The sequence below is a fragment of the Dendrobates tinctorius genome, unplaced genomic scaffold, assembly GCF_039654945.1.
Source record: "Dendrobates tinctorius isolate UK_male_01 unplaced genomic scaffold, ASM3965494v1 ptg000182l, whole genome shotgun sequence".
Classification (NCBI taxonomy): domain Eukaryota; kingdom Metazoa; phylum Chordata; class Amphibia; order Anura; family Dendrobatidae; genus Dendrobates; species Dendrobates tinctorius.
Genome location: NW_027361849.1, coordinates 961434 through 988692, shown reverse-complemented (window position 1 = coordinate 988692; position 27259 = coordinate 961434). Strand labels below are relative to the sequence as shown.

The following is a 27259-nucleotide window of genomic DNA, read 5'->3' as shown; positions in this document are numbered from 1 at the left end:
TGAGAATCCTGAGGTCTCGGGCACACGGTGGGTGAGAGTCCTGAGGTCTCGGGCACACGGTGGGTGAGAATTCAGAGGTCTCGTGCACACGGTGGGTGATAATCCTGAGGTCTCGTGCACACGGTGGGTGATAATCCTGACGTCTCGGGGACACGGTGGGTGAGAATCCTGACGTCTCGGGCACACGGTGGGTGAGAATCCTGAGGTCTCGTGCACACGGTGGGTGAGAATCCTGAGGTCTCGGGCACACGGTGGGTGAGAATCCTGAGGTCTCGGGCACACGGTGGGTGAGAGTCCTGAGGTCTCGGGCACACGGTGGGTGAGAATTCAGAGGTCTCGTGCACACGGTGGGTGATAATCCTGAGGTCTCGTGCACACGGTGGGTGATAATCCTGAGGTCTCGTGCACACGGTGGGTGAGAATCCTGAGGTCTCGTGCACACGGTGGGTGAGAATCCTGACGTCTCGGGCACACGGTGGGTGAGAATCCTGACGTCTCGGGCACGTGGTGGGTGAGAATCCTGACGTCTCGGGCACGCGGTGGGTGAAAAACCTGACGTCTCGGGCACATGGTGGGTGAGAATCCTGAGGTCTCGGGCACACGGTGGGTGAGAATCCTGAGGTCTCGGGCACACGGTGGGTGAGAGTCCTGAGGTCTCGGGCACACGGTGGGTGAGAATTCAGAGGTCTCGGGCACACGGTGGGTGAAAATCCTGAGGTCTCGTGCACACGGTGGGTGAGAATCCTGACATCTCGTGCACACGGTGGGTGAGAATCCTGAGGTCTCGTGCACACGGTGGGTGATAATCCTGACGTCTCGGGCACACGGTGGGTGAGAATCCTGACGTCTCGGGCACACGGTGGGTGAGAATCCTGAGGTCTCGTGCACACGGTGGGTGAGAATCCTGAGTTCTCGGGCACACGGTGGGTGAGAATCCTGAGGTCTCGGGCACACGGTGGGTGAGAGTCCTGAGGTCTCGGGCACACGGTGGGTGAGAATTCAGAGGTCTCGTGCACACGGTGGGTGATAATCCTGAGGTCTCGTGCACACGGTGGGTGATAATCCTGAGGTCTCATGCACACGGTGGGTGATAATCCTGAGGTCTCGTGCACACGGTGGGTGATAATCCTGAGGTCTCGTGCACACGGTGGGTGAGAATCCTGACGTCTCGGGCACGCGGTGGGTGAGAATCCTGACGTCTCGGGCACACGGTGGGTGAGAATCCTGACGTCTCGGGCACGCGGTGGGTGAAAAACCTGACGTCTCGGGCACATGGTGGGTGAGAATCCTGAGGTCTCGTGCACACGGTGAGAGTTTCTGATTTGCAGATTTGGGGCAGAACACAACATGCAGCCACCGTTCTCTGTGCCTTTCTCCAATACATTAAAAACACAGGGAAAACGTTTTAGCAGCTGCGCAATTCATCCAAGAGATGCAGAAATTTCAGCTCCATTTACTTAACGTGTGCACATTGCCTAAGTGACTGTTCTCTGGGGGCTTCTGGCGGTAGAGACATGGCCTCCGGGCGCCCTGAAGAGACATTCTTTGTGGGGGTTCTGGTGAAGGTGGAGGGCCGGGGTCTCACACATCGTCATCTTCTGGTCGGTGATTTTATTCACTCTACCTTGCAGGGTTTTGTGGTCGCCGTCCTGTACTGCTTCCTGAATGGTGAGGTGAGTAGTTCTACTCCTCTGTCCTCAGGGCAATCCCCGGCGTCCAGGGCAGAGAACGGACGAAAGCTTCAGAGATGGTGTGGATCAGGGCGTCTGATGGAGCAGTGAAGTTTACCTCTAGGACAAATCGCAACATCCTGCACTATTGCAAATCCTGACACTTTGAATCCCCCTGCGTCACACAGTTTTCCCCCCCTGTATTACCATCGCCCTTGTCATGGTGTATCACCCCCCTCCCCGCCACTATGTATCACTTATTTATATATCTCCTCTGCCCCCACCCTCACGTATCGCCCCCAAACCCGTGTATCACCCCGCCACGCGTATCACTCCCGCCCCTGCGTATTGCCCCTGAACCAGTGTATCAACCCCGTGTATTGCCCCTGCCCCCACGTATCGCCACTTTGTATCAACCACGCCTCCGTATATCACCCCCGCCCCTGGATATCGCCCCCGCCCCCACACATTGCACCCCGCCCCCACGTATCGCCACCTTGTATGAAACCCGCACCCGTATTTCACCCCCGCCCCCACGTATCGCCTTCTTGTATGAAACCCGCCCGCCCCCGTATATCACCCCTGCCCCCACATATCACTCCTGCATCGCCCCCGCTCCAACGTGTCTCCCCTTCCCCCTTGTATTGCCCCCGCATCCGGTCATCACCCCGCCCCCGCGTATCGCTCCCCGTCACGGTGTGTCACCCCTCCTCATGGTATATTGCCCCCATCGCTGTGTATCAGCCCCGTCCTATTATGTCACAATACCTTGCCATATGTCGCAGCTTTTGACCCGAGTTCTGGTTCTGTTTCTCCAGGTGCAGTTTGAGATCCAGAGGAAATGGCGCAGATATCACCTGAGGAAACACTTCTGGCTGCGGCAGAACAAGCACTCGACGGTGAGTAATGGCGGCAGCGTCCTGACGCAGGTGGTGCAGCTCAGCCGGAGCAGCCAGCGAGAGGCCCGGAAGAACTCCACCCCAATGACCAGCCTCATCTGACGGCCGGAGGCCGCCATCACGTGACTGACAACTTGCACCAAAGACTGACCCGATCCATCTGTGCGGAGACCCTAGGAGTGGAGCCGGCAGGATTCCCCCGGGATCAGCGCTCGGAGCTGCAGACACGTGCAAAAGGCTGTGGGACCCCCGATCAGACTGACCACGGACGCCGGGGGGCACTGCAGATAAATATACAGAATGTTAATGTCCCTCGGAGGAGTCAGGGGAGGGCGCTCTTTGGTGACGAGAGGGTTAACATAGCTGTGCAAAAAGGGCCACATATCGGGGTCACCCCTGATCAGTCGCCAGAGACCCGCGGGATCACCAATCATATGGCGCAGCACCGGATCCCAGAGATGTCTGGTTCCTGGACCACGGCGGGTGCTGACCGCCAGGACTCCGCCGCGCCACGCGATCCATTATTATCCCCCCATAGATTATAATAAACAGGTCTTTCCCAGAATGTGCGCCCTGATCCATCATCTGTGGAATCTACCGAGACCACCGCACAGGACACTCACAGAGCAATGTGGGGAGGGTGGGTGCTATCAGTGTTATGGGGGCTTGCATCCCAATCATTTTTGTCTTTGATCAGCTGAGTGAAATGTGCAGCTCCAGACCCCAAAGACCATATGCAGCCCCCCTGTGTATGGAGGGCAACATGGAGCCGATTATGTACCGCTACGCTGCAGCTACAGGTGATCAGCCCCGCAGGTAGGGGGCGCTCTACCGCTCCTCGCAGGTAGCGGGCGCTCTGCCGCTCCTCGCAGGTAGGGGGCGCCCTGCCGCTCCTCTCCGGTAGGGGGCGCTCTGCCGCTCCGCACAGGTAGGGGGCGCTCTGCCGCTCCTCTCAGGTAGGGGGCGCTCTGCCGCTCCTCTCAGGTAGGGGGCGCTCTGCCGCTCCGCACAGGTAGGGGGCGCTCTGATGCTCCTCGCTGGTAGGGGGCACTCTGCCGCTCCTCGCAGGTGGGGGGCGCTCTGCCGCTCCTCTCAGGTGGGGGGCGCTCTGCCGCTCCTCTCAGGTGGGGGGCGCTCTGCCGCTCCTCTCAGGTGGGGGGCGCTCTGCCGCTCATCGAAGGTCGGGGGCGCTCTGCCGCTCCTCGCAGGTAGGGGGCGCTCTGCCGCTCCGCGCAAGTAGGAGGCGCTCTGACGCTACGCGCAGGTAGGGGGCGCTCTGACGCTACGCGCAGGTAGGGGGCGCTCTGACGCTCCGCGCAGGTAGGGGGCGCTCTGCCGCTCCTCGCAGGTAGGGGGTGCTCTGCCGCTCCTCCCAGGTGGGGGGCGCTCTGACGCTCCTCTCAGGTGGGGGGCGCTCTGCCGCTCCTCTGAGGTAGGGGGCGCTCTGCCGCTCCTCTCAGGTGGGGGGCGCTCTGCCGCTCCTCTGAGGTAGGGGGCGCTCTGCCGCTCCTCGCAGGTGGGGGGCGCTCTGCCGCTCCTCGCAGGTGTGGGGCGCTCTGCCGCTCCCCACAGGTGGGGGCGTTCCTCACCAATCATACACACTCCCGCCCAGGAATCCCCCCATTATTCTGGACCCCACACGACGAGGACGCTCTGCCATCACCAGCTTTATGTGGCTCTGCACTGATTACAGCATTATATGCACAGAACAATCACCCCCATCATCTCCTGCAGTCAGTAGTGGATATTTCCCGCTGGCAGTAGTCCCCGCTGCCGGCATTAGTCCAGTTGGGCTCGGGCCGGTGTCCTCTGCCGCTCAGGTGGTCACAGTACAGGCCGCTGACACCATTGAAGAAGAAGAGGAAGGTGCCCAGGAGCTGACACCAGAAGGTCAGGGTGAAGGCATTGCGCACGAGCGCGTCCCTCAGGAGGAAGACGTAGGTCACGGTTCCCGCGGAGGATAGGAGGAAAGAGGCGAGGAGCAGCGCGCAGCCCATGCACCACTTCCTCCGGGAATGTCCATCATCACAAAGCTGGGAAACCATCAGTAGCTCCAAGCCGAAGATTGCCAAGACCACAGCCAGGCACACACCTGAGCGGACCACCACCATGGCACCACTGATCCTCCTCCACTCTGGGCTGCATGCTGCCTCCTCCTCACAGGTTCCCCATACGCCAAAAAGCTGCTGCTCAGTAGAGAAGAGCCAGTGCCCATCACACACTGAGATGGACGATAAGACGACGGCGGTCCCTGCGCTGAGTGTGATCAAAGCCCGCAGGAAGGTCTCAAAGAACGAGCGCGACTGGAGCCAAGGCATCGAAGTATGCGCCAACTGAGGAGAAAACAGACAATATTACTACAGGAGGGAAGATCGACAGCCGCCGCATATCTACAAGCTGCCCCCTCCTACGTACAACCGCCATCCGCCTGCTGTCCACTCCTATAGACAACCGCGATCTGCCCGCTGTCCCCTCCTATATACAATCGCCATCTGCCCGCTGTCCCCTCCTATATACAACCGCCATCTGCCCGCTGTCCCCTCCTATATACAACCGCCATCTGCCCGCTGTCCCCTCCTATATACAACCGCCATCTGCCCGCTGTCCCCTCCTATACACAACCGCCATCTGCCCGCTGTCCCCTCCTATAGACAACCGCCATCTGCCCGCTGTCCCCTCCTATAGACAACCGCCATCTGCCCACTGTCCCCTCCTATAGACAACCGCCATCTGCCCGCTTTCCTCTCCTATAGACAACCGCCATCTGCCCGCTGTCCCACCTATAGACAACCGCCATCTGCCCGCTGTCCCCTCCTATAGACAACCGCCATCTGCCCGCTGTCCCTCCTATAGACAACCGCCATCTGCCCGCTGTCCCTCCTATAGACAACCGCCATCTGCCCGCTTTCCTCTCCTATAGACAACCGCCATCTGCCCGCTTTCCTCTCCTATAGACAACCGCCATCTGCCCGCTGTCCCTCCTATAGACAACCGCCATCTGCCCGCTGTCCCCTCCTATAGACAACCGCCATCTGCCCGCTGTGCCTCCTATAGACAACCGCCATCTGCCCGCTGTCCCTCCTATAGACAACCACCATCTGCCCGCTTTCCTCTCCTATAGACAACCGCCATCTGCCCGCTTTCCTCTCCTATAGACAACCGCCATCTGCCCGCTTTCCTATAGACAACCGCCATCTGCCCGCTGTCCCTCCTATAGACAACCGCCATCTGCCCGCTGTCCCTTCCTATAGACAACCGCCATATGCCCGCTGTCCCCTCTTATAGACAACCGCCATCTGCCTGCTGTCCCCTCCTATAGACAACCGCCATCTGCCCGCTGTCCCCTCCTATAGACAACCGCCATCTGCCCGCTGTCCCCTCCTATAGACAACCGCCATCTGCCCGCTGTCCCCTCGTATAGACAACAGCCATCTCCCCGCTGTCCCCTCCTATAGACAACCGCCATCTGCCCGCTTTCCCCTCCTATAGACAACCGCCATCTGCCCGCTGTCCCCTCCTATAGACAACCGCCATCTGCCCGCTGTCCCCTCCTATAGACAACCGCCATCTGCCCGCTGTCCCCTCCTATAGACAACCGCCATCTGCCCGCTGTCCCCTCCTATAGACAACCGCCATCTGCCCGCTGTCCCCTCCTATAGACAACCGCCATCTGCCCGCTGTCCCTCCTATAGACAACCGCCATCTGCCCGCTGTCCCCTCCTATAGACAACCGCCATCTGCCCGCTGTCCCCTCCTATAGACAACCGCCATCTGCCCGCTGTCCCCTCCTATAGACAACCGCCATCTGCCCGCTGTCCCCTCCTATAGACAACCGCCATCTGCTCGCTGTCCCCTCCTATAGACAACCGCCATCTGCCCGCTGTCCCTTCCTATAGACAACCGCCATATGCCCGCTGTCCCCTCTTATAGACAACCGCCATCTGCCTGCTGTCCCCTCCTATAGACAACCGCCATCTGCCCGCTGTCCCCTCCTATAGACAACCGCCATCTGCCCGCTGTCCCCTCCTATAGACAACCGCCATCTGCCCGCTGTCCCCTCGTATAGACAACAGCCATCTCCCCGCTGTCCCCTCCTATAGACAACCGCCATCTGCCCGCTTTCCCCTCCTATAGACAACCGCCATCTGCCCGCTGTCCCCTCCTATAGACAACCGCCATCTGCCCGCTGTCCCCTCCTATAGACAACCGCCATCTGCCCGCTGTCCCCTCCTATAGACAACCGCCATCTGCCCGCTGTCCCCTCCTATAGACAACTGCCATCTGCCCGCTGTCCCCTCCTATAGACAACCGCCATCTGCCCGCTGTCCCTCCTATAGACAACCGCCATCTGCCCGCTGTCCCCTCCTATAGACAACCGCCATCTGCCCGCTGTCCCCTCCTATAGACAACCGCCATCTGCCCGCTGTCCCCTCCTATAGACAACCGCCATCTGCCCGCTGTCCCCTCCTATAGACAACCGCCATCTGCTCGCTGTCCCCTCCTATAGACAACCGCCATCTGCCCGCTGTCCCCTCCTATACACAACTGCCATCTGCCCGCTTTCCCCTCCTATAGACAACTGCCATCTGCCCGCTGTCCCCTCCTATAGACAACTGCCATCTGCCCGCTGTCCCCTCCTATACACAACCGCCATCTGCCCGCTGTCCCCTCCTATAGACAACTGCCATCTGCCCGCTGTCCCCTCCTATAGACAACCGCCATCTGCCCGCTGTCCCCTCCTATAGACAACCGCCATCTGCTCGCTGTCCCCTCCTATAGACAACCGCCATCTGCTCGCTGTCCCCTCCTATAGACAACCGCCATCTGCCCGCTTTCCCCTCCTATAGACAACTGCCATCTGCCCGCTGTCCCCTCCTATACACAACCGCCATCTGCCCGCAGTCCCCTCCTATAGACAACCGACATCTGCCCGCTGTCCCCTCCTATAGACAACCGCCATCTGCCCGCTGTCCCCTCCTATAGACAACCGCCATCTGCCCGCTGTCCCCTCCTATAGACAACCCCCATCTGCCCGCTTTCCCCTCCTATAGACAACCGCCATTTGCCCGCTGTCCCCTCCTATACACAACCGCCATCTGCCCGCTGTCCCCTCCTATAGACAACCGCCATCTGCCCGCTGTCCCCTCCTATAGACAACCGCCATCTGCCCGCTGTCCCCTCCTATAGACAACCGCCATCTGCCCGCTTTCCCCTCCTATAGACAACCGCCATCTGCCCGCTGTCCCCTCCTATACAGAACCGCCATCTGCCCGCTGTCCCCTCCTATAGACAACCGACATCTGCCCGCTGTCCCCTCCTATAGACAACCGCCATCTGCCCGCTGTCCCTCCTATAGACAACCGCCATCTGCCTGCTGTCCCCTCCTATAGACAACCGCCATATGCCCGCTGTCCCCTCCTATAGACAACCGCCATCTGCCCGCTGTCCCCTCCTATAGACAACCGCCATCTGCCCGCTGTCCCCTCCTATAGACAACCGCCATCTGCTCGCTGTCCCCTCCTATAGACAACCGCCATCTGCCCGCTGTCCCCTCCTATAGACAACCGCCATCTGCCCGCTGTCCCCTCCTATACACAACCGCCATCTGCCCGCTGTCCCCTCCTATACACAACCGCCATCTGCCCGCTGTCCCCTCCTATAGACAACGGCCATCTGCTCGCTGTCCCCTCCTATATACAATCGCCATCTGCCCTCTGTCCCCTCCTATATACAACTGCCATCTGTCCGCTGCCCCGTCCTATATACAACCAGCATCTGTCCGCTGTCCCTCCTATATACAACCGCCATCTGTCCGCTGTCCCTCCTATATACAATCGCCATCTGCCCGCTGTCCCGTCCTATATACAACCGCCATCTGCCCGCTGTCCCCTCCTATATACAACCAGCATCTGTCCGCTGTCCCTCCTATATACAACCGCCATCTGTCCGCTGTCCTTCCTATATACAACCGCCATCTGTCCGCTGTCCCTCCTATATACAATCGCCATCTGCCCGCTGTCCCCTCCTATAGACAACCGCCATCTGCCCGCTGTCCCCTCCTATACACAACCGCCATCTGCCCGCTGTCCCCTCCTATAGACAACCGCTATCTGCCCGCTGTCCCCTCCTATAGACAATCGCCATCTGCCCGCTGTCCCCTCCTATATACAACTGCCATCTGTCCGCTGCCCCGTCCTATATACAACCGCCATCTGTCCGCTGTCCCTCCTATATACAATCGCCATCTGCCCGCTGTCCCCTCCTATAGACAACCGCCATCTGCCCGCTGTCCCCTCCTATACACAACCGCCATCTGCCCGCTGTCCCCTCCTATAGACAACCGCTATCTGCCCGCTGTCCCCTCCTATAGACAATCGCCATCTGCCCGCTGTCCCCTCCTATATACAACTGCCATCTGTCCGCTGCCCCGTCCTATATACAACCATCTGTCCGCTGTCCCCTCCTATATACAACCGCCATCTGCCCGCTGTCCCCTCCTATACACAACCGCCATCTGCCCGCTGTCCCCTCCTATATACAACCGCCAGCTGCCCGCTGTCCCCTCCTATACACAACATCCATCTGCCCGCTGTCCCCTCCTATATACAATCGCCATCTGCCCGCTGTCCCTTCCTATATACAACTGCCATCTGTCCGCTGCCCCGTCCTATATACAACCATCTGTCCGCTGTCCCCTCCTATATACAACCGCCATCTGCCCGCTGTCCCCTCCTATACACAACCGCCATCTGCCCGCTGTCCCCTCCTATACACAACCGCCATCTGCCCGCTGTCCCCTCCTATAGACAACCGCCATCTGTCCGCTGTCCCCTCCTATATACAATCGCCATCTGCCCTCTGTCCTCTCCTATATACAACTGCCATCTGTCCGCTGCCCGGTCCTATATACAACCAGCATCTGTCCACTGTCCCTCCTATATACAACCGCCATCTGTCCGCTGTCCCTCCTATATACAATCCCCATCTGCCCGCTGTCCCGTCCTATATACAACCGCCATCGGCCTGCTGTCCCTCCTATATACAACCGCCATCTGTCTGCTGTCCCCTCCTATATACAACCGCCATCTGCCCTCTGTCCCCTCCTATATACAACTGCCATCTGTCCGCTGTCCCTCATATATACAACCGCCATGTGTCCGCTGTGCCCTCTTATAGACAACCGCCATCTACCCGCTGTGCCCTCTTATAGAAAATCGCCATCTGCTCGTTGTCACATGCTATAGACAACCGCCATCCGTCCGCTGACCCCTCCTATATACAACCGCCATCCGTCCGCTGCCCCCTCCTATATACAACCGCCATCTGCCCGCTGTCCCCTCCTATAGACAACCATCATCTGTCTGCTGTCTTTCCTATATACAACCGCCATCTGTCCGCTGTCCCTCCTATATACAACCGCCATCTGCCTGCTGTCCCCTCCTATATACAACCGCCATCTGCCCGCTGTCCCCTCCTATAGACAACCGCCATCTGTCCGCTGTCCCCTGCTATAGACAACCGCCATCTGCCCGCTGTCCCCTCCTATAGACAACCGCCATCTGCCCGCTGTCCCTCCTATATACAACCGCCATCTGCCCGCTGTCCCCTCCTATATACATGCGCCATCTGCCCGCTGTCCCTCCTATATACAACCGCCATCTGCCCGCTGTTCCCTCCAATATACAACCGCCATCTCAACGCTGTCCACTCCTATATACAACCGCCATCTGCCCGCTGTCCCCTCATATAGACAACCACCATCTGCCCACTGTCCCTTCTATAGACAACCGCCATCTGCCCGCTGTCCCTCCTATATACAACCGCCATCTGTCCGCAGTCCTTGCTATAGACAACCGCCATCTGTCCGCTGTCCCCTCCTATATACAGTCGCCATCTGTCCGCTGTCCCCTCCTATATACAACCGCCATCTGTCTGCTGTCCCTCCTGTATACAACCACAATCTGCCCGCTGTCCCCTCATATACAACCGCCATCTGTCCGCTGTCCACTCCTATATACAATCGCCATCTTCCCGCTGTCCCCTACCTATACACGACCGCCATCTACCCGCTGTCCCCTCCTATAGACAACCGCCATCTGCCCGCTGTCCCCTCCTATATACAACTGCCAACTGTCCGCTGCCCCCTCCTATATACAACCGCCATCTGTCCGCTGCCCCCTCCTATGTACAACCGCCATCTGTCCGCTGTCCCCTCCTATACACAACCGCCATCTGCCCGCTGTCCCCTCCTATTTACAACCGCCATCTGTCCGCTGCCCCCTCCTATGTACAAACGCCATCTGCCCGCTGTCCCCTCCTATTTACAACCGCCATCTGCCCGCTGTCCCCTCCTATAGACAACCGCCATCTGCCCGCTGTCCCCTCCTATAGACAACCGCCATCTGCCCGCTGTCCCCTCCTATACACAACCACCATCTGCCCGCTGTCCCCTCCTATAGACAACCGCCATCTGCCCGCTGTCCCCTCCTATAGACAATCGCCATCTGCCCGCTATCCCCTCCTATACACAACTGCCATCTGTCCGCTGCCCCGTCCTATATACAACCATCTGTCCGCTGTCCCCTCCTATATACAACCGCCATCTGCCCGCTGTCCCCTCCTGTACACAACCGCCATCTGCCCGCTGTCCCCTCCTATATACAACTGCCATCTGTCCGCTGCCCCGTCCTATATACAACCATCTGTCCGCTGTCCCCTCCTATATACAACCGCCATCTGCCCGCTGTCCCCTCCTGTACACAACCGCCATCTGCCCGCTGTCCCCTCCTATACACAACCGCCATCTGCCCTCTGTCCCCTCCTATATACAACCGCCATCTGCCCGCTGTCCCCTCCTATTTACAACCGCCATCTGCCCGCTGTCCCCTCCTATAGACAACCGCCATCTGCCCGCTGTCCCCTCCTATACACAACCGCCATCTGCCCGCTGTCCCCTCCTATAGACAACCGCCATCTGCCCGCTGTCCCCTCCTATAGACAATCGCCATCTGCCCGCTATCCCCTCCTATACACAACTGCCATCTGTCCGCTGTCCCCTCCTATACACAACCTCCATCTGCCCGCTGTCCCCTCCTATATACAATCGCCATCTGCCCGCTGTCCCCTCCTATATACAACTGCCATCTGTCCGCTGCCCCGTCCTATATACAACCATCTGTCCGCTGTCCCCTCCTATATACAACCGCCATCTGCCCGCTGTCCCCTCCTGTACACAACCGCCATCTGCCCGCTGTCCCCTCCTATACACAACCGCCATCTGCCCGCTGTCCCCTCCTATATACAATCGCCATCTGCCCTCTGTCCCCTCCTATATACAACTGCCATCTGTCCGCTGCCCCGTCCTATATACAACCAGCATCTGTCCGCTGTCCCTCCTATATACAACCGCCATCTGTCTGCTGTCCCTCCTATATACAATCGCCATCTGCCCGCTGTCCCGTCCTATATACAACCGCCATCGGCCTGCTATCCCTCCTATATACAACCGCCATCTGCCCTCTCTCCCCTCCTATATACAACCGCCATCTGTCCGCTGTCCCTTATATATACAACCGCCATGTGTCCGCTGTGCCCTTCTATAGACAACCGCCATATGCCTGCTGTGCCCTCCTATAGACAACCACCATCTGCTCTCTGTCACATGCTATAGACAACCGCCATCCGTCCGCTGACCCGTCCTATATACAACCGCCATCCGTCCGCTGCCCCCTCCTATATACAACCGCCATCGGCCCGCTGTCCCCTCCTATAGACAACCGCCATCTGCTTGCTGTCCCCTCCTATAGACAACCACCATCTGTCCGCTGTCCCTCCTATATACAACCGCCATCTGTCCTCTGTCCCTCCTATATACAACCGTCATCGGTCTGCTGTCCCCTCCTATATACAACCGCCATCTGTCCGCTGTTCTTCCTATATACAACCGCCATCTGTCCGCTGTCCCTCCTATATACAACCGTCACTTGTCCGCTGTCCCTCCTATATACAACCGCCATCTGCCTGCTGTCCCCTCCTATAGACAACCGTCATTTGTCTGCTGTCCTTCCTATATACAACCGCCATATGTCCGCTGTCCCTCCTATATACAACCGCCATCTGCCTGCTGTCCCCTCCTATAGACAACCACCATCAGTCTGCTGTCCCTCCTATAGACAACCGCCATCTGTCCGCTGTCCCCTGCTATAGACAACCGCCATCCCCCGCTGTCCCCTCCTATATACAACCGCCATCTGCCCGCTGTCCCTCCTATATACAACCGCCATCTGCCCGCTGTCCCCTCCTATATACATGCGCCATCTGCCCGCTGTCCCTCCTATATACAACTGCCATCTGCCCGCTGTCCCCTCCAATATACAACCGCCATCTCAACGCTGTCCGCTCCTATATACAACCGCCATCTGCCCGCTGTCCCCTCCTATAGACAACCACCATCTGCCCACTGTCCCCTACTATAGACAACCGCCATCTGCCCACTGTCCCTCCTATATACAACCGCCATCTGTCCGCAGTCCCTGATATAGACAACCTCCATCTGTCCGCTGTCCCCTCCTATATACAATCGCCATCTGTCCGCTGTCCCCTCCTATATACAACCGCCATCTGTCCGCTGTCCCTCCTGTATACAACCACAATCTGCCCGCTGTCCCCTCATATACAACCGCGCCATCTGTCCGCTGTCCTCTCCTATATACAATCGCCATCTGCCCGCTGTCCCCTACCTATATACGACCGCCATCTACCCGCTGTCCCCTCCTATAGACAACCGCCATCTGCCCGCTGTCCCCTCCTATATACAACTGCCAACTGTCCGCTGCCCCCTCCTATATACAACCGCCATCTGTCCGCTGCCCCTTCCTATGTACAACCGCCATCTGTCCGCTGCCCCCTCCTATGTACAACCGCCATCTGCCCGCTGTCCCCTCCTATTTACAACCGCCATCTGTCCGCTGCCCCCTCCTATGTAGAACCGCCATCTGCCCACTGTCCCCTCCTATTTACAACCGCCATCTGTCCGCTGCCCCCTCCTATGTAGAACCGCCATCTGCCCACTGTCCCCTCCTATTTACAACCGCCATCCGTCCGCTGTCCCCTCCTACGTACAACCGTCATCCGCCTGCTGTCCCCTCCTGTAGACAACCGCCATCTGCCCGCTGTCCCCTCCTATATACAACCGCCATCTGTCCGCTGTCCCCTCCTATAGACAACCGCCATCCGTCCACTGTGCCCTTGTTACGTGTTACAGAACCACTCAGTACCCAGAATATGTTGTGCAGTTATATGTAAGTATAATAGGTTCTATGTGAGATGCATGTCCCTAATGCATCAGTTCACAGGCTGCGCCCCTGGGCAGAGGGGACACGATATTCTCCTTTTGTCCGCCCTCCCCCCACTTTTGTAATTCCCACAGTAAACATCGGCAGGCTCCGGCCACCTGCGGCTTTTGTAATGTATGTCTGGCCTGCCGCTTTTCTATTGGCCGGCCCTCTGTATCTGTGTGATATATTCTGTGTCCTGTGAGTAAAGTGTTGTCAGACTGGAAATACATGGAGAAGCAGTGATCTTTTATATGCGCCCATGCACTCAGAGGAATTCCAGCCAGCGTCATTCATTCAGACTCCAGCCAACGCAGAGCGGATCTCCGAAAACATGGGGTGGTACTGAAAGAGGTACCCCAGCTTGGGTAGACCCCGTTACACAGGTGGCAGTAGTGGGATATGATACCCCTTCTACAGGAGGAAAGGAATGAATGGAAAATAACTACCAGAAGTTAAAGAGGACTACATTAAAAGATCTGGTGGAAGCCCGAGGGTTGATCGCCAGCAACAAAACAAAAGCGGATTTGATAGCAGCCATCATGGAACACGACAGTGCAGCGCCCCCCAATGTGAACATGGAGGAGACCGAATTCCAGAGGGAGGTAAAGAACAGATTGGCGTTCTATGGCCTAAACCCTGCAATAGAGATCATACGAGAGGTGATGGCTGATGTGCGTACTGATCTGAAGGAAAAGATGGCCGAGCGGACCAGGAAAGAGCTAGCCAAGATGGAGATGGCAGAGCGGACCAAAGTGGAGCTGGCCAAGATGGAGATGGCAGAGCAGAGAGAGGAGAGTCAGCGAGCAGGGGGAGCTCTGGCCTTCGACCAGGTACCTTCAACAGTAAGCCACAAAAAGATCCAGTATAATGCCTTCTGACAGTTGGGGGAGGCAGAGGAAGACATTGATGGCTTTCTGCAGGACTTTGAGCGGCAGTGTGCCCTTCATCAAGTGAAGCCGGAGGAACGGGTTCAGATTCTGGCCAGCAAGCTGACAGGCCGGGCAGCGGACGCCTATCGCACGATACCTGATGAGGACTGTATGGACTATGAGCGGATCAAAGAAGTGATCTTGGCCCGGTATGCGCTGACACCAGAGGCCTACCGCCAAAAGTTCTGCGGACTTATAAAACACGTAACCGATACCCACGCTGAATGGGCCTGTAAATTACGGCGGTCACTGCTACAGTGGGTACAAGGGAGCCAAGCAACCACTAAGGAGGACGTCCTCCAGCTCTTCCTGTTAGAACGATTCTTTAATGGACTAAACCCCGAGACACAGGAATGGCTTCGGGATAGGCGGCCAACGACTCTTGAGGATGCCGCTCGTCTGGCCGATGAACACCATGATGCCAGGAGGCCGAAGTTGTCCGGATCAAAGGTGGTCACTAGGGGCCTGCCCAAGGACCTGGAGGGCCCCAAACCACCGAAGATTGTAGGGGGACCAGCTAGAAACCCGGCTTACCAGAGTCCCCCTGGGGCACGATGCCACACCTGTCGTCAGCTGGGCTACCTGCAAAGACAATGCCCCAACCGGACTCAGCATACCCAGTGGCCAAAGGCGGGAACAGCTACCTTCAGCCGGGCTACTGTACACTGCTACCAAGGCGAAGCTGACCCGGCATTGGGGGCTACGATTAACCAAGGGGTGGAAGAGATGGAGGAAGCGCTGCATGAAGTAGACCCCGTGCAGGCAGCCTGGGCAGATAATCGACAACAGCATCGACAGGTCGTGTGGGTTAATGGGAAACATATGCAGGGACTAAGAGATTCTGGGGCAACTTTGACCCTTGTGAAGCCTCATCTCGTCCGAGACCAAGAGAAGACGGACCGGACAGTGGCAGTCCGTGTAGCAGGGGGAGCTATACATCGACTACCCACTGCCAGGATTCACCTGAACTCGGGAGTCGGGGATGGCCTTGTTGAGGTCGGCTTGATGGAGGATTTGCCTGCAGACGTCTTGCTAGGAAATGACTTGGGGCCCATGTTGTCTGCATTCTCGGTGGCCCCTCTGGCTGAGACCTATCCTGTGACCACCCGGAGACAAGCTCGAGCTGCGGAGGCGGAATCACACTCAGAGGAGGTCCAGGTAAGACATCCCAGCCCTGCATGTATTCCCGTAGCCAGACACATTTCTTGGACCACCCCAGAGGAATTTAAGATGGAGTTACTTGAGGATCCTTCATTAGAGGGATATCGTGGGAAGGCACAGGAGGGGAGAGGGGTACTGGAAGGGGAACAGTTTGTATGGAAGCAGGGACTCCTCTACCGGATCACAGAGCAGCACCACACAGGGACGAGCCCCACTATAAAACAACAGCTGGTAGTTCCCAAGAAGTATAGGCAGGAGTTACTGCGAATCTCTCATGATATACCCCTGGCCGGGCACTTCGGCGTCAGTCGCACCAGGCATCGTCTGGCACAAAACTTCTTTTGGCCGGGGGTAACCTATGATGTTCGTCAGTACTGCCAGACCTGTGACAGTTGTCAGCACATTGGCAAGAGGGGGGATCGATGAAAGGCCAAATTACGCCCCCTCCTGTTATGAATGAGTCACCGTAGGAGGCAAAAGCAGAAATACAAGCTTAGTCCAGAAAACCAGAGAAGTTGGCAACTATCAGATTGCAGACCCCTGAACCTATCAACACAACTAGCAGTAGCCGTGGGGGGTTTCTACGATGCCCTAGACCCCTCGATCACAGCCGGAGAATTAAATAGGCCTAAAGAGAGAAAGGGGAAATCTAAACTGCCCCAGAGCAGACCCCAAAGCAATAGGCAGCCCCCAACATATAATGACAGTGAAGCAAGATGAAAACACTAACACAAACAGAAAGATAGACTGAGCAAAGACGGGGCCCAAAACTACCTAGATAGGAAAGGACAGGAAGGCTGCTGTCTGCAATCTGCCAAAACCCTATCAAAGACATAAGCCAACAAGCTGATATGAAAAAGGCCCTGAAGCAGCTAGGCTTCAAAAACTAAATCAGCACTCAGGTATTTTCAGAAGACAGAGCTAAAGGAATTCAGCACACCCCAGCAGGGAATGGCAGAAATCCAGAAAAACAAAGCAAAACAAAGTCAAAGCACCAATGCAAAAGGCAGAGCAGCAAACTTAGCTTTAGAGGAGCAGGAATTCAGACTGGTCTCCAAGGATCCCACAGAGAAATCACCCGCAGGGCAGAAGGGCGTCGGCAGCCTTATATCCAGTCAGTAACTCCACTCAGCCAGTCATCATCATCAGCCTCAGGTGTATGATAATCAGGCTCACTACCTTTCTTTACCAGAAGAGGGAGTTCCTCGGGCCTCATTAATGAAGGGGAAAATGAACTCACAACACCCTCCCCATTGTGGAGGAACCATTTAGCCGAGTAGCGGTCGATCTGATAGGGCCTTTAGCCAAACCCAGTCCATCCGGGAAAAAGTATATATTGACAGTGGTAGATTATGCCACACGGTATCCAGAGGCGGTTGCGTTACCTAACATACTGGCAGAGACGGTGGCGGCCGCCCTGCTCCAGGTTTTCTCACGGGTTGGATTTCCCCGGGAGATTATCTCGGACCAGGGTACCCAGTTTACAGAAGAGGTGACCAACCAACTGTGGAAGCTGTGCGGCGTAAAGTCCATTACAAGCGCCCCGTACCACCCACAATCCAATTGGTTGTGTGAACGCTTTAACGGGACATTAAAACAGCTCATTGGGACTTTTACCAGGACCTACAGGGACTGGGAGAAATTCTTGCGACACCTCCTGTTTGCCTATCGGGTGGTGCCCCAAGAATCCACAGGGTTCTCCCCATTCGAGCTGGTATACGGGAGACGAGTAAGGGGACCCCTAGACTTAGTGCTGGAACACTGGGAAGGGGAGGCCCTCATAGAAGGGGTACCTATTGTATCCTATGTGCTGGAATTTCGGGACCGCCTACAGGAGCTGACTCAGGCTGTACGTGAGAACATGCAGGCGACCCAGCGGTGCCAGCGCGTATGGTACGATCGGAGGGCCAGAGAGCGCACTTTGGAAATAGGACAGAAGGTCCTGGTGTTAGAGCCCATTAAGCAGAATAAGTTTCAAGCTGCATGGCAGGGGCCCTACCAGGTAGTGGGGAAAATAGCCGACACAACCTATAATGTCGCCGATTGTGACGACCCCAGGGTTATCCGCATGTTCCACGTGAATATGCTGAAGCCCTACCGGGAGCGCCCTGAAGAGGTAGTGGCCATCTGTGCACCTGAAGCAGAGGATTTAGCCGGACTTCCCTTGCTGGATGTCTTAGGGGAAAGGACTCAGTCTAAAACATGGGACCAGGTACACTTAGGTGAAGACCTAGGCCCCCGGGAGAGACAGCAGGCGGAGGCGTTGTTGAGGCTGCGACAGAGGATGTTTTCAGAGAGACCGGGGTACACTCACCTGGCACAACACAAGGTTGAGACCCAGGATCAGACCCCCCTGCGACAAAACCCCTTCCGCGTCCCTGAGTCTGTACGAGAGGGGATGCGACATGAGATACAAGAGATGTTGCATTTAGGGGTCATTGAAGAGTCAGATAGTCCCTGGGCATCCCCCGTAGTATTAGTGCCCAAGAAGGATGGGACTCCACGGTTTTGTGTAGACTATCGTAAGCTCAATGGGAAAACAGTGACGGATGCATACCCCATGCCGCGTGTGGATGAGTTGTTAGACCGGCTGGCGGGGGCAAAATATTTGACCACCATCGATCTATGCAAAGGCTACTGGCAGATTCCCCTTAGTCCTGACGCTATTCCCAAGTCGGCATTTGTCACCTCGTTCGGCTTATTCCAGTTTCGAGTTATGCCATTCGGGATGAAGAATGCCCCGGCGACCTTCCAAAGGCTGGCTGACCGGCTTCTGGATGGTCTCCAGGACTATGCTTGTGCCTACCTGGATGACATCGCCATCTACAGTGCGACATGTGAAGAGCATCTAAATCACCTAGAGACAGTATTGGACAGGATCCACCAGGCCGGAATCACCCTGAACCCAAACAAGTGTCACGTGGGCAAAGCAGAGGTTCAGTATTTAGGGCATTGGGTGGGAAACAGCGACCAGAACCAGCCAAGATTGAGGCCATAGCCAAATGGCCCATCCCACGCACTAAAACCCAGGTCATGGAGTTTCTAGGGACAGCGGGGTATTACAGGAAATTCGTTCCCACTTACAGCAGCGTAGCCAAGCCCCTCACTGATCTGACCCGTAAGAATCAACCCCGCCAGGTAACCTGGACCTCAGAGTGTGAGGAAGCCTTCCGCCAACTAAAGGACGCCCTCACCAATACCCCTGTAGTGGCCACACCCGATCCAACTAAACGTTTCCTGGTTCACACAGACGCTTCTATGTTTGGATTGGGGGCAGTACTGAGCCAAGTCGGGCCGGACGGCCAAGAACACCCGGTAGCTTACCTGAGTCGGAAACTACTGCCCCGTGAAGTAAGCTATGCGGCCAACGAGAAGGAGTGCTTGGTGGAAGTATGGGCACTCAAGAAGTTGCAACCATTTTTGTATGGATGACAGTTTTCCCTCCTAATGGACCATAATCCCCTAGTCTGGCTTAATTGGGTCTCCGGAGACAACACCAGATTGCTGCGGTGGAGTTTAGCCCTGAAACCTCTGGACTTCACCATCCACCACAGACCCGGCAAACAAAACGGTAACGCCGATGGACTAAGTCGACAAACAGAACTTGTACCAACCCCATAAACTTCGGTCATCCGCAAACCGATCCGCTGAGGATCAGACTGTGTATGCCGATCGCGTCGCTGAAAAGGGAGCCGTGTTACGGAACCACTCAGCACCCAGAATATGTTGTGCAGTTATATGTATGACAACAAGGGTCCTATAAATTAAAGGTGAAATGGAGACAAGGGAGAACCCTGCTCCAACACCAAATGCAAAAGTTCAAAAAACTAATGTAGAGCCAGGAGAAACAAAAGAGCATGCAATATTTTAGATATAAAAATATCAAAATTCTTTATTAAATCACAAAATAACAGCATAGATAATAATGAGGTGCTCATAAAAAGTGTGGGCAATAAGTCCCAGGAATCTCCCCAACCTCCCCGAGATGGAAAACCTGGTAAGTAGAAAAATGGGAGCATAGCACATGTTTTGTCACATATAGAAATACCATTACAACATCCAGGAACTAAATCACTAAAGCTCAGTGGCTAAGTACAATTCCAGTGCTGCCTGCTAAAGGGGTATGGTGAAGTTCAGCCATAAAAAATGCCCACAGAAGATTGCAGGAAACCCATGTGATGACTTACCAGGGAGGAGAGGAAGGGGAGCGCCCAGCTGTATAATAGGTTCCATGTGAGATGCATGTCCCTAATGCATCAGCCTACAGGCTGCGCCCCTGGGCAGAGGGGACTCGATATCCTCCTTTTGTCCGCCCTCTCCCCACCTTTGTAATTCCCACAGTAAACATCGGCAGGCTCCGGCCACCTGCAGCTTTTGTAATGCATGTCTGGCCTGCTGCTTTTCTATTGGCCGGCCCTCTGTATCTGTGTGATATATTCTGTGTCCTGTGAGTAAAGTGTGGTCAGATTGGAAATACGTGGAGAAGCAGTGATCTTTTATATGCGCCCATGTAACCAAGGAATTCCAGCCAGCATCATTCATTCAGACTCCAGCCAACGCAGAGCGGACCTCTGAAAACACGGGGTGGTACTGAAAGAGGTACCCCAGCTTGGGTAGACTCCGTTACACCCCTCCTATATACAACCGCCATCCGTCCGCTGCCCCCACCTATATACAACCGCCATTGGCCCGCTGTCCCTCCTATTTACAACTGCCATCTGTCCGCTGTCCCCTCCTATAGACAACTGCCATCGGCCCGCTGTCCCCTCCTATAGACAACCTCCATCTGTCCGCTGTCCCTCCTATATACAACCGCCATCTGTCCTCTGTCCCCTCCTATAGACAACCGCCATCTGTCCGCTGTCCCTCCTATATACAACCGCCATCGGTCTGCTGTCCCCTCCTATAGACAACCGCCATCTGCCTGCTGTCCCTCCTATATACAACCGCCATCCGTCCGCTGTCCACTCCTATATACAACCGCCATCCGTCCGCTGCCCCCACCTATATACAACCGCCATCCGTCCGCTGCCCCCACCTATACACAACCGCCATTCGTCCGCTGCCCCCTCCTATATACAACCACCATCTGTCCGCTGTCTCCTCCTACAGACAACCGCCATCTGCCCGCTGTCCCTCAAATATATATAACTGCCATCTGCCCACTGTCCCCTGCTATAGACAACCTCCATCTGCCCGCTGTCCCCTCCTATATACAACCGCCATCCGTCCGCTGCCCCCTCCTATATACAATCGCCATTGGCCCGCTGTCCCCTCCTTTATACAACCTCCATCTGTCCGCTGTCCCCTCCTATATACAACCGCCATCTGCCCGCTGTCCCCTCCTATACACAACCGCCATCTGCCCGCTGTCCCCTCCTATAGACAACCGCCATCTGCCCGCTCTCCCCTCCTATATACAACCGCCATCGGCCTGCTGTCCCCTCCTATATACAACCGCCATCGGCCTGCTGTCCCTCCTATATACAACCGCCATCCGTCCGCTGCCCCCTCCTATATACAATCGCCATTGGCCCGCTGTCCCTCCTTTATACAACCGCCACCTATCCACTGTCCCCTCCTATATACAACCGCCATCTGCCCGCTCTCCCCTCCTATATACAACCGCCATCTGTCCGCTGTCCCTCCTATATACAACCGCCATCTGTCCGCTGTCCCTCCTATATACAGCCGCCATCGGCCCGCTGCCCCCCTAAATACCACTGCTATCGGTATACTGTCACAGAAGTGGTGCCGCTGCCTGGTGCACCGTGTGGCGGTCAGGTGAGCAGTGCGGTGCAGTTTTCGGACGACCTCCCCCCTGGACATTGCTCTGCACGGAGGCTGTAAACCTTCCCTTACTGCCGATAATTACACTTATAAACCAGAGGCTATAAACTGCGCCGCATTAACCTCTAGTGTGCTGGGGGGACAGACATCCAGCCAGGGGCCTCAACGCAGATTTGGGGCCCCCAGGGGCCACTGCTCACACTCGTCCTGATGGATCTGAATCTGTGCATAATGTTCAGGACAACTCCCCCATCATCTAGTAAGAGAAACATCACCCCCATCAGATGCCCCGGACCCCCTCTCTACAATGGCCCCCAGGGGCCCGACCGATGCCAAGGAGACTGTATGGAGGGCTCAGTGTGCTTCCTACCTGCAGCCCCACAGCCGCCATGTCCACAGACTGTGGAGAGAGTGCAGAGATCAGTGCGGGACAGCGGCGACATCACCGGGGAGGAGCAGCGGGGCGTCACTGCTGGGCCCAGGAGCTGACACTCCAGTCACATGACTGCACACCTGCATGGCAGAGGAGAAGCAATGCAGAGGAATGTGTGTGTGTGCTGTGTATATATATGTACTGTATATATACAGTATGTGTGCATGTGTGTGTATATATATATATATATGTGTGTATATAGTGTGCACGCTGTGCAGTGATGTCCACGCTGTGCGGCGGTGTCGGTGTGCACGCTGTGCAGTGATGTCCACGCTGTGCGGCGGTGTCGGTGTGCACGCTGTGCAGTGATGTCCACACTGTGCGGCGGTGTCGGTGTTCACATTGTGCAGTGATGTCCACGCTGTGCAGTGATGTCCACGCTGTGCGGCGGGGTCGGTGTCCACGCTGTGCAGTCATGTCCACGCTGTGCAGCAGTGTCGGTGTGCACGCTGTGCAGTGATGTCCACACTGTGCGGCGGTGTCGGTGTTCACATTGTGCAGTGATGTCCACACTGTGCGGTGGTGTGGGTGTCCACGCTGTGCAGTGATGTCCACGCTGTGCGGCGGGGTCGGTGTCCACGCTGTGCAGTCATGTCCACGCTGTGCAGCAGTGTCGGTGTGCACGCTGTGCAGTGATGTCCACACTGTGCGGCGGTGTCGGTGTCCACGCTGTGCAGTCATGTCCACGCTGTGCGGCAGTGTCGGTGTCCACACTGTGCAGTGATGTCCACGCTGTGCGGCGGTGTCGGTGTCTACACTGTGCAGTCATATCCACGCTGTGCGGCGGGGTCGGTGTCGACGCTGTGCAGTGATGTCCGCGCTGTGTGGCGGGGTCGGTGTCCACGCTATGCAGTGATGTCCACGCTGTGCGGCAGTGTCGGTGTCCACGCTGTGCAGTGATGTCCACGCTGTGCGGCGGTGTTGGTGTCCTCGCTGTGCAGTGATGTCCACACTGTGTGGCGGTGTCGGTGTGCACGCTGTGCAGTGATGTCCACGCTGTGTGGCGGTGTCGGTGTGCACGCTGTGCAGTGATGTTCACAATGTGCGTTGGTGTTCACGTTGTGCAGTGATGTCCACACTGTGCGGCGGGGTCGGTGTCCACGCTGTGCAGTGATATCCACACTGTGCGGCGGTGTTGGTGTGCATGCTGTGCCATGATGTCCACACTGTGCGGCGGTGTCGGTGTCCACGCTGTGCAGTGATGTCCACGCTGTGCGGCGGGGTCGGTGTCCACGCTGTGCAGTGATGTCCACGCTGTGCGGCGGGGTCGGTGTCCACACTATGCAGTGATGTCCACGCTGTGCAGTGATGTCCACGCTGTGCGGCGGGGTCGGTGTCCACGCTGTGCAGTGATGTCCACGCTGTGCGGCGGGGTCGGTGTCCACGCTATGCAGTGATGTCCACTCTGTGCAGTGATGTCCACGCTGTGTGGCTGGGTCGGTGTCCACGCTAAGCAGTGATGTCCATACTTTTCGGCGGTGTCGGTGTCCACGCTGTGTGGCGGTGTCGGTGTCCACGCTGTGCAGTGATGTCCACGCTGTGTGGCGGTGTCGGTGTCCACGCTGTGCAGGGATGTCCCCGCTGTGCGGCGGTGTCGGTGTCCACGCTGTGCAGGGATGTCCACGCTGTGCGGCGGTGTCGGAGTCCACGCTGTGCAGTGATGTCCATACTTTTCGGCGGTGTTGGTGTCCACGCTGTGCAGTGATGTCCACGCTGTGTGGCGGTGTCGGTGTCCACGCTGTGCAGGGATGTCCACGCTGTGCTGCGGTGTCGGTGTGCACTTTGTGCAGTGATGTCCACGCTGTGCGGCGGTGTCGGTTGCACGCTGTGCAGTGATGTCCACGCTGTGCGGCGGTGTTGGTGTGCACGCTGTGCAGTGATGTCCACACTGTGCGGCGGTGTTGGTGTCCACACTGTGCAGTGATGTCCATGCTGTGTGGCGGTGTCGGTGTGCACGCTGTGCAGTGATGTCCACGCTGTGTGGCGGTGTTGGTGTGCACGTTGTGCAGTGATGTCCACGCTATGCGGCGGTGTTGGTGTCCACGTTGTGCAGTGATGAGGCAGTGACACAAACAAGTCCAAAACAGAACGTGTTTAACCCCTTAGTGACGGGGCCCAGGGTCACTTTCTGTGGTGATAGCTCTGGAGCGTCACGTTTCCCGGTGATTGTGAGACTGCTTTCCGTGACACTTTATACTTTATGATCTTGGTGAGTTTAGGTCGATGTTTCGCGTTTATAAAAGAATAGCAATGGTCAAGCGCTGAATGATTCTCCCCTTGATCCGCAGTCGCACCACAGAGAAGCATCAGTAAATGACATTTCCCACACGTCTCTTCACGTCAGCGCCGTTTGTATGTTGTCTTTAGGGTATTTGCCTTTTTGGAGGTTTAATATTGGAGCCGTCGTTTTTCATTTTTCATTTTTTTCAATGAAATTTACAAAATTCCTTTTTTTAGTGACCTATCGGGGTTTGAAGTGACTTTGGGGGTCCTATATATTGGAAACCCCCCAAAAGTGACACCATTTTAAAAACAGCACCCCCTGACATATTGAAAACTGCTGTCAGGTAGTTTATTAACCCTGTTTTTCAGGAATGAATGCAAAGTGACATGACCGGAATGAAAAGTTTGATTTTTACCACCTAAATGTCGCTGACTTCTGAGCAGGCCGCTGTGGCCGGCAGACTCTGAGGCCGCTATTGGGCCGTGAATTGCCACAGCAAACATCAGGAGCACAGAATCATGATCTCAGGGTGCCGATGGGGATAAATAGGAAGCCCCCACGCTCAGTTAACCATTTACATGATGTAGTCACTATTGACAGCAGCATCGAAGGGGTTAACCCTGATATTTCCGGTACCAGAGATGCCAATGTCCATGTGTGTAATACTTGCGGCACACGTGTGGCATGTGTGTGCCGCATCAGTACCACACGGACGGGCGCCAGGGAAGAAGCGGTACAGTAAGTGCTGTTCCCCGGCGCCGGGTGCTGAACGCGGCTCTCATCATTCTATCCTGCTTGCGCTGATCGCCGGTGGAGCAGGGGAGAATGATGAGAGCCGCGTTCAGCACCCGGTGCCGGGGAACAGCGCTTACTGTACCGCTTCTTCCCCGGTGCCGATGCCTGTCACATGGATGACATCCGTGTGTTATGTGTGCGGGATGCTTTGTGGCCCGTGCTGACATTAATAAGCAGACATGTCAGCGCATTTTGCCCACGGTCACACGATCCATGGAAACGCACCGACATGTGCACAGACCCTTTCCCTTGAATAGGCACATAGCGCTCCGTCCCTCCCGAGTCTCTCCGTATGGCTAAGCAGTACTGTACCGCCACATATGGGGTACTGCCATGTTCAGCAGAAATTGGGGGACACACTCTGGGGCCATTTTTCGCCATTTCCCAATGTGAAAATGTAAAACTTGGGGCCAACACACAATCTTGGTGGTAAGAATGTAAATTATTCTTTCTTCACTGCCCGGTGGTGTAAAATTCTGTGACTCACCCGTGGTGTCCATATGATCACTGCTCCCCTAGATGAATTCATTCAGAGGTGCAGTTAGTAAAATGGGGTCACTTACGGGGGGTTCTGCTGTTCTGGCATCTCATGGGCTCTCCCAGTGGGTCATAGCACCTGCAAACCATAACGGTAAATCTGGCGCTCCTTCCCTTCTGAGCTCTGCACTGGGCCTGTAAATATTCCCTGATTACTTGTGGGGTATTACAGTAGGTTATTACAGTGGGGGTATTACAGTGGGGGTATTACAGTGGGGTATTACAGTGGGGGTATTACAGTGGGGTATTACAGTGGGGGTATTACAGTGGGGTATTACAGTGGGGGTATTACAGTGGGGGTATTACAGTGGGGTATTACAGTAGGGTGTTACAGTGGGGGTATTACAGTGGGGTATTACAGTGGGGGTATTACAGTGGGGTATTACAGTGGGGGTATTACAGTGGGGGTATTACAGTGGGGTATTACAGTGGGGTATTACAGTAGGGGTATTACAGTGGGGGTATTACAGTGGGGTATTACAGTGGGGGTATTACAGTGGGGGTATTACAGTGGGGTATTACAGAGGGGTGTTACAGTGGGTTATTACAGTAGGTTATTACAGAGGGGTGTTACAGTGGGGTATTACAGTAGGGTATTACAGTGGGGTACTACAGTGGGGGTATTACAGTGGGGTATTACAGTAGGGTATTACAGTAGGGGTATTACAGTGGGTTATTACAGTGGGGGTATTACAGTGGGGTATTACAGTGGGGGTATTACAATGGGGGTATTACAGTGGGGGTATTACAGTAGGTTATTACAGAGGGGTGTTACAGTGGGTTATTACAGTAGGTTATTACAGAGGGGTGTTACAGTGGGGGTATTACAGTGGGGTATTACAGTGGGGGTATTACAGTAGGGTATTACAGTGGGGTACTACAGTGGGGGTATTACAGTGGGGTATTACAGTAGGGTATTACAGTGGGGTATTACAGTAGGGTATTACAGTAGGGGTATTACAGTGGGTTATTACAGAGGGGGTATTACAGTGGGGTATTACAGTAGGGGTATTACAGTAGGTTATTACAGAGGGGTATTACAGTGGGTTATTACAGTAGGTTATTACAGAGGGGTGTTACAGTGGGGGTATTACAGTGGGGTATTACAGTAGGGTATTACAGTGGGGTATTACAGTAGGGTATTACAGTAGGGGTATTACAGTGGGGTATTACAGTGGGGTATTACAGTGGGGTATTACAGTAGGTTATTACAGTGGGGTATTACAGTAGGGGTATTACAGTGGGGGTATTACAGTGAGGTATTACAGTAGGGTATTACAGTGGGGTATTACAGTGGGGTATTACAGTAGGGTATTACAGTGGGGTATTACAGTAGGGTATTACAGTAGGGGTATTACAGTGGGTTATAACAGTGGGGGTATTACAGTGGGGGTATTACAGTGGGGTATTACAGTGGGGGTATTACAGTGGGGTATTACAGTAGGTTATTACAGTGGGGTATTACAGTAGGGGTATTACAGTGGG

At 55.8% G+C, this 27259-nt stretch overlaps 2 protein-coding genes across 2 annotated transcripts in view; one reads left to right on the top strand and one right to left on the bottom strand.

Annotated features, from left to right (window-relative positions):
* SCTR (secretin receptor) overlaps positions 1-3579 on the top strand; it is a 203622-nt gene extending 200043 nt beyond the window's left edge. The window contains exons 12-13 of the mRNA XM_073551893.1: positions 1632-1673; positions 2489-3579. Coding sequence (XP_073407994.1) covers positions 1632-1673; positions 2489-2671 — 225 coding nt within the window. The 3' untranslated portion in view covers positions 2672-3579. The remainder of the gene's footprint in view (positions 1-1631; positions 1674-2488) is intronic.
* Positions 3580-4223: 644 nt separating this feature from the next.
* Positions 4224-22256, bottom strand: TMEM37 (transmembrane protein 37). The gene is made up of 2 exons (XM_073551892.1): positions 22156-22256; positions 4224-4902 (listed from the first exon to the last, which is right to left on the bottom strand). The coding sequence occupies exons 1-2, from the start codon at positions 22174-22176 to the stop codon at positions 4291-4293; spliced, it is 633 nt and encodes a 210-aa protein (XP_073407993.1). The 5' UTR covers positions 22177-22256; the 3' UTR covers positions 4224-4290.
* Between the last annotated feature and the right edge of the window lie 5003 nt (positions 22257-27259).

Coding starts and splice junctions, on each gene's coding strand:
- TMEM37 (XM_073551892.1), bottom strand. CDS start 22,176: ATGGCGGCTGTGGGGCTGCAG. Junction 4,903..22,155: donor TGGCGGCTGTGGGGCTGCAG/GTAGGAAGCACA, acceptor TTTTCTCCTCAG/TTGGCGCATACTTCGATGCC.